At 43.2% G+C, this 15,171-nt stretch overlaps 2 protein-coding genes across 8 annotated transcripts in view; one reads left to right on the plus strand and one right to left on the minus strand.

The window, feature by feature from the left end:
* Btf3l4 (basic transcription factor 3-like 4) overlaps nt 1-4,993 on the minus strand; it is a 19,626-nt gene extending 14,633 nt beyond the window's left edge. For 2 of the 5 annotated variants that reach the window (XM_063288112.1, XM_063288111.1), the window contains exons 1-2: nt 4,222-4,356; nt 1,162-1,228 (exon numbers count right to left, since the gene is read on the minus strand). In XM_063288112.1, coding sequence (XP_063144182.1) covers nt 1,162-1,215 — 54 coding nt within the window. In that variant the 5' untranslated portion in view covers nt 1,216-1,228; nt 4,222-4,356. Of the gene's footprint in view, nt 1-1,161; nt 1,229-3,843; nt 4,017-4,221; nt 4,357-4,923 lie in introns of those variants that run through there. The other 3 variants (NM_001399000.1, NM_001399001.1, XM_039111512.2) reach the window with 3 other exon arrangements.
* The window catches only part of Txndc12 (thioredoxin domain containing 12), a 26,104-nt gene continuing 15,177 nt past the window's right edge, over nt 4,245-15,171 (plus strand). Inside the window, exon 1 of one of the 3 annotated variants that reach the window (XM_063287393.1) lies at nt 4,245-4,376. In XM_063287393.1, the coding sequence (XP_063143463.1) occupies nt 4,268-4,376 (109 nt within the window). In that variant the 5' untranslated portion in view covers nt 4,245-4,267. Of the gene's footprint in view, nt 4,377-5,319; nt 5,558-15,171 lie in introns of those variants that run through there. The other 2 variants (NM_001100840.1, XM_063287392.1) reach the window with 2 other exon arrangements.

Genomic DNA, 15,171 nt, shown 5'->3' on the forward strand with positions numbered 1-15,171 from the left:
CAGAGGAAAAGTACCAGTCACTTCTTCCCTTCTCCCTCTATGTCTATGCCCAAGAGCTGTGGTTATGACCAATGTAAAGCATGGTTAAAAACCTGTTACATATTGTCCTATCTGCCTTTTCTACACCTCAATCCATGTATGAAGTATTGTTCTTTCTTTCTCTTTTTGCAAACACTGCAGTGTGCAAAGATGAGCATACAGTATTCACCTTGAGCCAAAAATAAAGAGAAAACAAAGGGCCTGGGTACTCACAACTTCCTGAGGCTTTAAAGAATGTGGAATATGAAAACTTACGTTCATGTTCACCAGCATGAAAGGAAAAGGAAATTTGGGAGGAAAAACTAGCAATCTACAAAATGTATATCAAACATTCTCAGTTAAAACTGCTTCTGCAACCAACCACATGGTAGTTACTTGTACTTTTATTCAAGATGAGGTAACCCCAGTATCTGCCATTCCTACGTAAGAGACGTAATTGCTACCATTTGTTAACTATTCACCTTGTGTGTCAGATATATACCATGTTATTGTTTATAAACAATGCTCTAATTGATAGAAGCATCTTTTTTGATCATTTGTATTTTGCAGAGGGAATAAAGATGCTTAACAAGACTAGGTAACTTATGTCACACAAGCAGATGTTCAAACTGGGACTTAGAGGCTCAATGAGTAAAGCACAAACATGAGAGCCAGTCTGGATCCCCAGAGCCCACATAAAAGCCAGGTGGGTGTGGTGGCCCCCTGCAATCCCTGCATATGGGAGATGGAAAATAGGAAACCTTTAGAAGCAGCTGGCAAGAGAGTCTTCCGTGATATATAACGTGGAGAATCAATGAGAAAAACTCCACCCCACATCAACCTTGGGCCTTCAAATGCATTTACATTAGCATATGCTCAAATGCCCACAAACATTTGTATACACGAAGACGCACACCAAAATAGAAAGGTGAGGATTCAAACAAAGGGGTCTATTTTCATGGCACCATCAGAAAGAAGCGTCTTCTAGTTACCTGCTTTAGATCTAGACAAGTTCCTATCGAATAGGAATGTGGTCTGATTGTAATCACTGAAGAAGATTCTGGACTCAATGACCACACATACATAGACGTGATGCTCTCAGGCAATCACATGTCTTCCTAGTTTGTCTTATAGCACACTCACCTTGCCCCCTATCCGGACCTGAGCTTGAAGCTTGGCTAACTTTTCTTGATTCATGCTGTTGGTAAATCTAGGGGGAAAACAGATTTGTTAAATTCACTGTTTTATCAAGTTAAAAACCTATTTATTCAAACAATACCTTTTGCTTCACTGAGTTAATGTAGTGTCCATTAACATCATGGTCATATCAATACTGTCTCTAATCTTAATAAATAGTGGTAACTTGCTCTAGCTTCACAAACCAATTTTTAAAAAAAAAATTAAATACCACATGAGAATCAAATATACAAATAGCAAATGAATGGGATTCAAAGTTGCCTATTTAAAGATCCATTCTTAATACATGACTCAGTTCTCCGACATTCAGAAAACTAACCAATTATGAAATTCCTTCAGGCAAGGAGGTTTTTTCTTCCAAAGACTTTCACAGCAGAGAACAGTTACCAAATGTTATTAGCAAAACCTTCAAGTAGATCATTTTCTCTGGAATCACATTCTGTATTTCTTATAAAGAATAAATCACACACACACACACACACACACACACACACACACACACACGCGCGCACGCGCGCGCGCGCCAGGCAAAGAAGAAATTGAATAATGGGCTGCCAGGCTGTCAACAAACAGGGAGGTCACGTCCTCTATTCAAGGTCAGATATGTTAATAATGGGAAACTGCCAGATTTCCAAATACCTGCTGATTCTGCAGCACCCCAGTTCATTCTAGACTTTGCACTAGAGTGTGTCACACTTAACAAGATTATTACTGCATTCCAGGCAAAATGTCTCACTGTACAATTTGACAAAGATGATTCTTGGTTACATTAAGTTGGTAGGGCAAGACAAAAAAAAAAGTTATGCAAATTTTGCCTTTTGAAGATTCTAAGGACATTCTAAAATCACGAATTCTAGTCGGGACTGTGACACTCCTGCTATGAAAAACAACATACCATGCTCTAAAAACAAATAAAAGCTAATTTAACAGTCTTATTTGACTTGTTCTGTGGCTTAACAGATCATTACTGAGATGAAGGGGAAATAAGGGAATAGATATTGTTGAACTTTTTTTGCTCATTCTAACCTTGTAATTGCATCATTCAGATGAGGATACTGTTTTTTTACATTTGAAAGAAAAATCATGTAAATTACTAACCATTCTGTACTGACATTGAACTTAAGGAACTGACATATATATATGTGTATATATATATATGTATATATATACACATATATACATATATATATACACATATATATACATATATATGTCACTGCTGTAAGGCTGAATCCATTTCATGAATAAAAATTAGAACCTATGGCTTCTCACTATGTTCAACATTGTATCACAATGGCCAAGCAGGTAAAAGGGGAGTTGTGTGTAGAATCCAAGTCAGGTGTGGGCCGATCTTAGCTGTGCAGTAGACTTAAATGTGCTGATATAAACCTCAATCTTGCATTCAAGCATCCACAAAACAACTAATACTCATTTCATCAAAGGACTACAGCCATGAACTTATAGTGAAATAACACAGCACTTAAGGAATTTCTTGCAAAAAGAAGGTCAGGAGAGAATATTGAAACTAAGCGCAGGATAAGCCCTTTGTGACTATTCTGCATGTTAGGTGACAATCCTCAAGAAAAGAGATGGTGGTTGGAAAGATAAGATAAAAAGTCCAGACTTATTTGAAGCAAAAGCAAAACCCAAATTAACTCTTTCTTATAGAGTTAAGAAATCTTATTCCTAGGGAGTATTTTAGGGAAAAGGCATAATTCTAGGGAGTCTAGAAGCTTGAAGCAGCAGGAGAGGGAGAAAGATGGCCTTTTGTCCAACAGCAAGTTGGGCAGTGTAGGATTCAAACAGGAAAGAAATTTAGACTCAGTCTGAGACCTCAAAAGGTCACCTGGTTTAATCCCTACTTGATACCTTTAATGTACCTGTCGTTCTTGTTTTAAGTGTGAGGTCATCTCAGATACCTGCTAGTGCAGCAGGACATAAGTTATAAATAAAATCGTTAGCCGCCTTCCCAGTTTAACAGAAAATGAAGGCCTGGAAAGTTCCTTTCTGTGTCCCAAAGGTAGAAATGACTTTCAAGGGCCACATGATCACTGAGTTCAAGAATCCTTTTTGCACTTTTCGCAAGGACTTCCAAAAAGAGTATAAAGAGATGAATCAATATTTATTGAATGCCCAAATTATAAGCACCCAGGTACTTTCATACACATCATGTTTACACAAAGATAAAAATAATTTGAATTATCAGCCCTGACTTTTTATGTGAGGTTATACCACTTAGGGCTTTGGGAAAGTATTTAACTTCTTTGTACTTGTGTTTGTTTCTCCCGCATTAAGAAAAGTATACCATCACATACTTTACTGGGTTGAAGGCTCTTAGAGCATATCAAGTTCAGGTAAGATACACAGTAGTTGGTAACTATTGTTACCATTCCTCCAGAGGGCCACTAATTAGGTATAATGAAAGAACCTGGGAATAGAAGTTGAAATTGCCATTCACCAGCTGTGTAACACTGTGCTTGCCGATCAATCATCAGGCAGTGTGATGAGGTTATAGGGATAAGTAACTGTCTCAAAATCAAGAGAGACTTGTAAACAAACACTGCCATTACAAAGTGAAGAGCGCTGCAACCTAGTTCGGCCCCAAGAGCTTGGTAGTCGGGTGCTAACCTCAGTTTCCCTATCTAAAGATTGGGAAGAGCAAAAGAGATGACAACAGATATGCTGCTCAAAGCGCCTGACACTGTTGTTGTGAATGAGTGATAGGACGAGGAGGGTTCTACCCTCCAGGATCTGGATCTGAGCGGCCAGAGCCCCGGCCCGGTTCCTCCACAGCGGGCGGTGGTGCTGGGGACCATCCCTCAGGTGCCGACCCCCAGCTGCGCCGCCCGTAACCGACAGGCCCGGCCGGCCGCCTCCGCCCCCACTCGCCGCGCCACGGCGGAAGTGGCAGCCGGAGCGGACGGCGGGTGTCGAGAGGGGAGGGCGGGGGGAGACCGTGCGCAGCGGCCGGAGGCCGTGGGGTGGCGGGCCCGCCGGGGGTCTCACCTGCAGCGGGGAGGGTCCTCTAACACCAGCACGCGGCAAGAGCAAGATGGCTGCCTCAGCTGAGACAGAGAAAGACCGCGGCGGCAGCGGCGGCGGCGGCGGGAGAGGCCCACGTGACGCACGGCCCCGCCTCGACCGCGGGAGGAGGGGAGAGGGTGGGTACCGTAACCGCGCGCCTCCCAACTACAAAGCCCAGACTGCCTCGCGCACCCCAATATTCTGATTGGCGGCCGGTGAGGGGGCCGCGCTGCTTCCTGGAGGAGGTGGCGGACACCTCAGCGTCCCATTGTGTCTGTGATACCTTTTGTCTCGTACTCAACCGAAGGGCCGGGTGGGATGTAGTTTGGGTGTCTACTTTGGATGTCCTTCACTAATGGACTCCACTAGTATCAGAAGGTTAAAGTCGGGAATGTTGACTTGTTAGGGAGTAACTCGACCCAAGACCAAAAGCAACAGATTTAACGGAAAGAAGCTTTGCCCTTTACGTGCTTGCAGTGACTTATGTCCCAGTTCCCTCGGACTTCCTCGTCAGTTGTGCAGTAAGAGGCCCCAAACATGGTTTCTTTGGAGCTTATGTCAGTTGGTTGCATCATGCCTGAGTGGAAGTCGTGCGGATGCGAGGGATAGTAAAGGGTCCAGCGCTCCTCCAAAGTGCACGCCTGCAAGACATGGACAGACGCGTGCACAGCAAAACGGGCTTACCGGGTCTCTTCGGAATCCCAAACAGAAGAAATCTAACAATGAAGTGCTGTTGTCCAGTATTTTTACTTTATGCAAGGGGGCGGGAAGTTCCAAGTCCTTTGTTGTGATAGGCTAATATCACAGATAAATAATTTGCATTTTGAATATTTAGTGTAGTGGTCCACTGGAGGGAGGGGCTAGGGTGGAGGTCAGACGTAATTAACAACGGTTTTCCCGAACCTTTCCCCAGCCCCCACCACTTCGGCCCACCTCATCCGGCTGTGTCCCTAGGCCTGGATATCCAGGATTTAGGGAAAGCAAACTCGAGATGTACTCCTCCATCCTTCTACGTGATCTGCACCTTTAAACTTACTCCATTCCAAAGCGGACCCTCGAGGCACCGCCCACATCCGTCTAACATCACTTCCTTCGGTGTTTGGAGAGGAAAAAAATCTGGGAATCCGAGGGGTTGGGCTGAGCGGCGATAAGAGGGCACAGGGGAGCTTCTCCTGGAAATCCTGTGTTCCCGCAATCCGGTGGCTCTGTGCAACTACCCCAGTGGAGATGTCGCTTCGTTTCGGGGCCACCTGTTTGCTGAGCTTCAGTTTCCTGCTCCTCATCACTTCTTCAGACGGACGCACTGGGCTTGGAAAGGGTCAGACCTCGTTCTTATTGTAATCTTTACGGACCCCGGGCCTCCTCTTGTCCTAACACTTTTTGCTCTCGCTGTATCTTAGGCCACTTCAGATTCCTTTTTATCTTCCCCAACTGCTTTTGGGAGATTTCTTGGGGTCGGGAGTACCAGGTCCCGGAGAGGGTTTAAGAGAAGGAAGTTGAACTTGAGGGCGCTCTTAATTCTTGGGTTTGGGAAGATATGGCCCTTAAATTAGAACTAGGCTGTTTAGGAGTCCATTCATGTGTCATGTTAGGCGCTTGGGACGCCTACAAGAACCGTCACCTTCCCGCCAGAAGTAAGGTCGCTTGGGAAGCCCTCAGGAACCGTCACCTTTCCGCTAGAAGAAAAAGGGTCTCTGGTGACCTGTGTATCACATAGTCGCTGGAGTCTGAAGATTCCTCACCACATTCTCCCTACCCCACAAGACCCGGTTCCCGATTCTCTAAGAGATGCAAAAGAAAGAGCCAAATGAAGGGTAGATCTTTTGCTAGGTTACCAACAGTTGTTCTCTGTGTGGCTCAGCTAGTGTGTTGGAAGAAACTGATTTCTTTAGAGCGATGGATCAGTGGTTATGAATGAAGGTTAGCAAGTATGAACCCCCAAATCCGTGTATTGCCTACTTGAACCCCTTCTCATCATCAGTCCTTTTTTGGGCGGGGGAGGCAGCTGAATTGACTAACTGGGTGAGTTGTAAATGGATTCCAAGCCTGCTTTGATTATTTTGTGTTCTGACCTTACTGTGTGGGATTCTGCTGTTGGTGGTGGTATCTGCCGATGCGTTTTGTGGTGCACGACACACATGACTAGGCCAGAAGAGGATGTTGGGTGTTTTCCTCTTCTGCTTGTTCTCCACCTTATGAAACAGTCCATTCAATTTGAGTTCACCGTTTAGGCTAGAGGAGCTGGCCGGTGAACTCATGGGATCCTATCCCTAATGTTAGGGGTTACATGCATGAGCTGTCGTGCCAGGCGTTTATATGGTTACTAAAGTTGTTTTCACAACTATTCTTATCTTCTGAAACATCTCTAGGCCCAATCATGATTTTTTAAAGGTTTATTTTGTGTGTGTGTGCGTGTGTGTGTGTGTGTGTGTGTGTGTGTGTGTGTGTGTAAGTAAATGTGTGGCCCGAGTAGGTCAGAAGGAGGGTGTCAGTCCCCTTGGAGCTGGAGTTACAGGCAGTTGTGGGCTGCCTAACATGGCAACTGAACTTGAATCCCCTGAAGAGCAACAGGTCCCCTTAACCTCTGATCCATCTCTCCAGCCCCTGTTTGTTTGTTTGTTTGTTTGTTTGTTTGTTTGTTTTTAATGCTCTTTAATTTTATATTCATTGGTGGCCAATGAGACTGAGTGGAAAGTCAGTGGACCTAAATGGAGTCACCTCTGTTCAGGATTGATTTCTGATCATCAACCATGGTTTGATCACTGGCTCGAGTACTAGAGAAATGGCAGTGAAGAGAACAGACAAGGTTCTTGCTTTCATTGGGTGTATATTTACACCCAGGTTCATGACAGATTAAAAGACTGGGAAGTAAAAAGGCTGAAGAGGGTAAGGGAGCTGGCATTTACCTGAATTAGGAAGGTGAAAAAAGCTTATCTTTCTTTCTCTTTTTTGAGGAAAAGTTTTTCTAAGATGATCTGTGGGTTTTTACCTATGAAGGAAGTGCTAAAAACTGCACAGTGGGTCAAATGTTTCAAATACTGGTGATTCTTTTGTAAAACAGGCTGCTCTGTACTTGGAATAAAATTGTGAGCACAGAGGGAGACTGGAGTGCTAGGATGTATGCGGAGCTGAGTTTCAATGTTTTCTGCCAATGTCCAAATGAGATGCCTGTGACAAGCAGCTTAATCTCTCACAGCCTCAGTTCCTCAGCTGCAAAATGGGTGTGATTGTTACCTCAGACACTCGACATGTAGCGTGCCCTGCTCAATTGACTGTGTTGAGTGTATATAACATTATGAAATGTTTTTTGAGTATCCGTTCTTTGTCAGACAGTAAGTTCTGTGTTGTTCAGTTAGCATCATTGCCTAATAAACAACTCCCAAATATATCGAAGCCTTCAATCCCAGGACTTGAGGTAGAAGCAGGTGAGTGGATCTTGGTGAGTTCCAGGGAACTCAAGTGGGAGAGCTAGTTTGTGATAATTGAAAGAAAAAGCAAAAGACAGAATACCATGCCACACACTTGAAAACTAAAGGAATTAATGCCATTTAAAGTGTTTGTTTTATGTATTGCTTATGTATAGATTCTTTGGACATAAGAAATATACTAACCCTGCCTAAAAAAAAGTAAAAAGTGCTACCTGAGGCAGGAATTCCTGAAATTTTTGATGAGTGTCGTTTCTTCCAAGATGTCTAAATAGCTCCAGCTCTTTCCAGAAGACACCTTGGGTGTTTGCAGAGAGGAGACAAGGAATAACCCCCTTCCTACCCTCTCCCAACAGTTCTCATTATGAAGAGGAAGCATGTTGGTGTGGAATGGTGTGCACTAGACTGGAATTACTAGGCCTAGATTTTAATCTTGGTCAGGCCATTTAGTCAGCTCTGGTCTTCCCCGGTGACCATTTATTAAGTGAGAGTTGAACTAGAAATGTGTCCTAAGGGCCCTGCATCTCTAACATTCCAGTGTCCAAAAACATGTTCATTGTTCTCAATAGACTAGAAACTTAAAATGTATCACCTGGAAAGAAGTGCAGTCACTAATGCTAGCTTCTAGGCACTGATCAGTGCATTTTTTCATACAGTTTAATTCTCATAGTAACTCTGAGGTGGGTAATATTTTTATTATCCCCATTTCACAGATGAGGAATTTCAAATGAAACATTAGCAGTTAACTAGTAAGTAGAGAGCAGGAAGATGAAGCCCAGAGTCCATGTCTTTACCCAGTGCACCGCTCTGCCCTTCAATGCAGAATCTAGAAAGAAGCCATTCATGTGCTTTCCCCCCAATAATAGAAATAGATGACTTCAGTTTCTGGAATTCAGAGTTGGCACAGTAACACTTACGCTCCATGTCCTATTTACAGCCACAGTCACTTCATGAGACAGATATTTCTGTTAGCTATATTTAACATTTGCGCAGATGGTAGAAAGGCCGCTTTCTGACAGAGACATCACTTGGCTACACTGTTACTCTACCTTCCAGGTACAGCGTTGCCTAACTCACACTTGGCTGCCGGCTCTGACATTTGACCTTCCCTTATTTAGGTTTCACCAGCTGGAGCGTGGGGGTGACGCTTTTCTGATGTCTTTAAAACAATCTTTAGAAGAAGAGCTTGGACAGTGCCATAAATACTGTGTTTAGAACGGGCTTTTCCTGTTTTAAACATCGTCTTGGGTGGGGAAAAAAGAACTGTGGCGTGGGAGCCTTTAGCTTCCTTTGTAGATGGCTGGCATAAACTGCCTTGCAGATGACACCTTAGGAAACTGAACTGTCTGCTGACGTTCCGTGCTGCCACGGCCAGGAGAATAGGTGCTTAAAACGACCTGTGTAAGATCTTTCAAGAGGAAAGGCAAAAACAAAAACAAAGCACAACCTCCAGGGGTGTTCTGTAGCTGAAGTCAAGCTCTCAAGGTGCATTCCTTCTTTCATTCATTTTCTTTTTTAAGATTTTTATTTATTTTACATATGTGAGTACACTGTAGAGTGAGTACACTGTAGCTGTCTTCAGACACACCAGAGGAAGGTTTCTGATCCCATCACAGATGGTTGTGAGCCACCTTGTGGTTGCTGGGAATTGAACTCAGGACCTTTGGAAGAGCAGTCAGGGCTCTTAACCACTGAGCCATCTCTCCAACCCTTTCATTCATTTTTTAACTATTGTTGGTGAGCCAGTGAATGGTAGTGAATGGTTCTAACTATAAAGGCAACCACCTCCATTTTAGTTCTAGCTCTGTCTCTCATGGGCAACGTAACCCTAGACAAGCTCTTTAACTTCAGCTTCCTTATCTGTAAGCAGAAAGGATAGAGTTAGCATTTCATAAGGTTATTCTGAGGATAAATTAATACCTGTAAATACATTTTAAAAATTGCTATGCTTAAAAAGACAATCCAGCTGGATACCTTTAATCCCAGCACTTGGGAGACAGAAGTAGGTGAATCTCTGAGTTAGAGGCTAGCCTGATCTACAGAGAGTTCCGGGACGGCCAGGGCTACACAGAGAAAACAAAAAACAACACTATCATTATTGTTTTTCTTAATTATCATAAGCTCTTATGTTTTCCATCTCTTTTTATCTGTGGTGCAGTCAGGAGAGCTGAATTCTGTCTGTCTCTGGGTTGCTATTTTAACCTATCCATTGATGCTTTAAAAAACAGTAGACTTATCTTTTAGAACAACAGTTTTATGTCTGCAGAAAAATTGAGCAAACAAAAAAGAGGCCTGAGAGATGGCTCAACACATAGTGTGTCCACTTATGTTTGATCTCTTGAACCAAAACAAAAGTAAAAGTTTTCCTCTGACCTCTACACATGTGCCACGGTATGTGCTCCCACGTGCACATATCACACATATACCCACAGGTACACATTGAAAAAAGAGCAGAGGGGTTGGGGATTTAGCTCAGTGGTAGAGCGCTTGCCTAGGAAGCGCAAGGACCTGGGTTCGGTCCCCAGCTCCAAAAAAAAAGAACAAAAAAAAAAAGAGCAGAAAATAAGAGTTTACATATATGCACTTTCCCTTCCTCACTTTTATTTTTTCAAGACTTATTTATTTATGTAAGTACACTGTGTTCAGACACACCAGAAGAGGGCATCAGATCCCATTACAGATGGTTGTGAGCCACCATGTAGTTGCTGGGAATTGACCTTAGCGTCTGGAAGAGCAACCAATGCTCTTATCCCCCAAGCCATCTCTCCAGCCCCACTTCCCTACTTATTAGCATCTTATATTAATGTAGACTGTTACAGTGATGAGCCAGGGTTGACACATTTACTAATAAAAATCCCCAATTTATATTACAGCTCACTCTTAATGTATATTCTGTGCATTCTGACAAATGTAATAACACTCTTAGTTTGCTAGGGCTACTATAATAAGTACTGTAGATCGAATGGGGCTCTGTTTGTCTTTCTGTACTTATTTGTGTGTGGGTGTGGACGTACATGTGTGTGGAGGCCACGGGTCTACTGCAGGCATTCTTTTTCAGATGGCCATCCACCCTGTTTCTGAGACAGGCTCATTCAAGATGTTGGCAGGCAGGGTTGTTTTCTGCTTGTTGGTGGCTATTTTCTCTTGCTGTATTAGCATGGTCTTCCTTCTGTGTATATTTAATCTCTTCTTTCAAGAATTAGGGCCTTGGGGAGGGGTGCATACCTTTAATCCCAGCATTTGGGAAGCAGAGGCAGGCTAATCTCTTAGGTCAACCTGGTCTGCAGAGTGAGTGAGTTCCAGGATTGCCAGAGCTACACAGAGAAACCCTGTCTTGAAAAACAAAACAAAACAAAACAAAACCTTTGGGCCTGCAGAGAAGGCTCAGTGGTTAAGAGTACTGGATGCTCTTCCAGAGGATTCAAGTTCAATTCTCAGCACCCGCATGGCAGCTCATACTTGTCTGTAACTCCAGTTTTAGGGCTTCTGATTCCCTCAGACAGACAGACAGACAGACAGACAGACAGACAGAAGTCCAGCTAATTTTATTACCTCTTTAAAGACCACACACATTCTCAAACACAGTCACACTATAAAGTACTGAGAATTAGAACCTCAACATCTACAGGGAGAGACATTGTGCAAAGTTCAGGCTATAACAGTCTGTATCAGCCGGTGTGCTGTATGTCACAAAATAGCTTGCTAGTATCACAGCCCATGTTAGGTGGGTTCTGGGCTCAAACTCAAGTCCTCGTGCAAGCACTTTAGTGCCTCAGATAGCTCCTCTGCCCTTCCTTTTGTTTGTTTTGTTGTTTGATTTTGGAACAGAATTGAATGAATCTCAAGCTGGCCTCAAAACTCAAAAATTTACTATGACTCAAACATGACCCTAAACTTATCATCCTCTTGTCTCCTTGAATGATGGGATTGCAAATGTGTGTTAGCTTTCCCGGTTTTGACTTGACAATTTAATTTGTGATTTTGTGAATTTATGTGGTATTTCTCTAAACACATTAAATGTAGTTTTTGTCTGTTTTTTAATTCTGTGGTTCTTAAGCCTGGTACCTAAAGTCCTCGTGGTCTTATTCTGTTGCTTTTGATGATTTTGTTTCTTACTTTGATTGTTTTGTTGTTGTTTTGTTTTTATCAGTTTGTAGCTCTGGTGGTGAACTCACAGTAATTATTCATCGTAACTACCTTGGAGTCCTAATGTGGGAAATGTTTCCCCCTTAGGAAGGTGTGGGGAGTGAGCTGCACTGGGGACTTGGAACCCTTCTACTTTTCTCTAGTGGTTTAAGAGGAGTCCCAGGCTGTCTCCAGTTTGCCACATGATAGCAGATATTTGCTTTTGGGGTGGGTGACCTCACCTTTGCTTGTTCATCTGACATTGGTTTCCTTTGTGTTTGTGGAGGGATTTCTGTTATCGCAGTGAGTCCGCTTTGAAAGTTTGCTTCTCTGGAATTTCATTGTTTTGTGGGTGGGCTTCTTAGGCTCAGACAAGGGCATGTGGCCAATTGTATAGGTTTGAGGCCTGTGAATAAGTGATGATAGACACGTTGAGCACCTTCCAGTCTCCCATTGTCCTCCCAACGTCACCCTGTTAGTCACCTTTCAGGATCAAACTTTGGGCCTTAGGTAAATGACACACCCTCCCTGATGGCTAGCAGCCTATGCTGTTGAGATTGAAAAATGGTGGTGGTTGGTTTGGACACTACTCTTGTGTGTTAACAGGAGGGAGATTCATTTTCCTTTAGAAGAACACTGATAACAATTAGATTTTAATCCATTTGGGGGAAATAAATTTCTGAAAGACAAATATAGTGATTGAAAAAGCATAAGGTGTCAGGCTGTGGTGGCAGGTGGCCTTTAATCCCAGTACTCGGGAGGCAGAGGCAAAGCAGATCTCTGCCTGGTCTACAGAGCAAGTTCTAGGACAGCCAGGGCTATACAGAGAAACCATCTCTTGGAAAACAAAAAGGAAGGAAGGAAGGAAGGAGAAGGGAAGGGAAGGGAAGGGAAGGGAAGGGAAGGGAAGGGAAGGGATGGGGAAGCACAAGGCTGGATGTTAAACCCCAGGTTGTTTTTTTATTTTAGCGTTGGAAGACCTGGTATAGCTGACTGGCTTCTTGGAGCCTCAGTTGTAAAGAAAAGCAAAAGCTACTCCATACTAATGTCCATACCCTAAGACTCTTAACATTTTTATATTTTGTTTGCTATTTACCAATAACCTTTTGAGAGACAATTATTATACCTATTTGAGTCCTGAGAAAATGGATAGAGGAAGGTGAATTATTAAGGTAACCCAAGCTGGTTGTCTAATATGCTGTACACACATAAGGTGGTTAATCACCGATATAAGAAGAGGTGGCAGAGAGTAAAATCCAGAGGATGGGAAGAAGGGTTGAGAATGGCTGTCTTCTGGATGTGAAGGCTGTTGTCCATGAGCTCACAGCAGCTGTGGCTACCTGCACAAGGGTTTCACAATCCGCACTGGACACACCCAGAGTTCTCAGCACAAAGGAGATTTATTTGCCTCAGGAGGACAAAGGGTGGGGAATAAGAGACAGAGACTGGACAGGGAGTTGAGGACAAAGGAGAAGAGAAAAGGGCCCAAGGCTGGGTAGGGACAAAGGACTGCCTCTGGTTAGAGAGGAGACTAAGGCCCATAGACTAACAGCAGATTATAATGGGAATAGGAGTTGGTTTGCTTTGATTGTTAGTTCGGATAGCCAAAAGGGGGCTTTTGATTACTTGATTTAAATACTTTGGTAGGTGGAGGAAGAGGGGGAGGAAGAGGAGAAAGAGGAAGAAGAAGAGGAGGAGGAAGAAGAAGTAACTAAATACGGGAATCAACCTTGAGGACTAGCTTTAGAAATGTAATCTATGGTTTAGCCAGGGGGAAGAAGGATAAAAGACAAAATCTGTGGGCCCTTCAATAGATATATAACTTACTGATTGGTTTTTGGAGGAGAAGAGTCATTCCTCAGTGGGGTAGCCCTTGCTCAAGTAGATAATGTTAGGCTCCAGACTTGGAGCCCCTACCCATAACCCTATTAATATACAGGCAGTTCCACTGGCCTGCTCTCGGGGACCTAGCAGCTGCTTATTTAATCATCTGCTGCCTCCAGGTACACTGGGTGTGTGCTGCAGATAAAAGGACCCCAGCCTCCTCAGATCGATCTATCTATCTATCGATCTATCTATCATCTATCTATCAATAATCTATCTATCTATCTATCTATCTATCTATCTATCTATCTATCTATCTATCTGTCCGCCCGCCCCCCACGTATAGCTCTTTCCCTGACTTTATTCTCTGAGACCAGAGAACCCACCCCTAAGCTGCCCCCAATAAACCTGCTTTTAATTTAGCTTGAATTAGCTTATTACATCAGCAGAAAAAAACCTATTAGATAATTTCCTATACAGGCTCATATAAGCAACCTGAATTACATAGACACATATACAAGAAAATAGGAAGATTTATTAGAAAGGCCTCAGTGGAAGGGTAAAGGAGGGAGATACATACATACATATATATATATATATATATATATATATATAATTTAGAAAGAATAAATGAATTTAAACAGCAACTAACATTTTGATCACTGACATTTTCTGGATATAACACAAGATTATGTGATTTGGTCTACTAAGATTTCGAGAACTCTTATGGACTACTTGGAATAGTCATGTGTATTGCTAAGTGCTAGGGAAGCAGAAGATACAAAAGGTTTGTCCTAGCACTAAGGGAATTCTCCTTGGAGTAAGGATGTTTCAGATACTGTAATGTCTGAAGATTCTGTCTGGGAAGTGTGGTGGTGGGATGAGAATGGAGAGGTTTGAGAGAGTAAGAAGAAATGCCCTTTGGGTTTATTTATACCGGAGCATAGGAGTGGGGAAGAAAGGCGGGGGTGGGGCGTGAGGAGGTGGAGCTGGAAGGTGTGAGGGCGGTGCTGCACAAAGAGGTGGAAGTACTCCTGTGTCTTGAGTCTTATGAAAATGCTGGAGTGGGTTGCAGAAATGGGCGGAGTGTTTGTGTTTGTTTGCTGTTTTTGTTTTTAAGACAAGTTTTCTCTTGTAGCCGTAGCTTTCCTGACACTCTGTGTAGACCAGGCTAGCCTTGGATCTCACAGAGATCAACCTGCCTGCTCTTAGTCTGCTAGGACTAAGAGTGCTCACCACCACATCCAGCCATGTGTTATTTTCTCACTGAAACCTTCGTAAGTGCTCCTTCCAGGGTTTCCCTTTTATCCTTGGGACATTGGATAGCCTCTGAAGTTTTTCTTATTAAGCAGTGATATCATTGAAAAAGATTATGCCAGGCCAGGTAGTTGGGTCAGTGGGTAAAAGTGCATAAGGCTCGAAGTGAGTCTTAACTACTGGGAGACCCCCTAAATGAGACATGAGAATGGAGTTTGATGCAAATGCAAGAGGTTTACTTTCTGGTGCGTCAGGGTTGCCTTCCAGTCACGAGTTACATCAGCAAGGTTACAGTTTAAAC

Source organism: Rattus norvegicus, chromosome 5, assembly GCF_036323735.1.
Source record: "Rattus norvegicus strain BN/NHsdMcwi chromosome 5, GRCr8, whole genome shotgun sequence".
NCBI classification, from domain to species: Eukaryota; Metazoa; Chordata; class Mammalia; order Rodentia; family Muridae; genus Rattus; species Rattus norvegicus.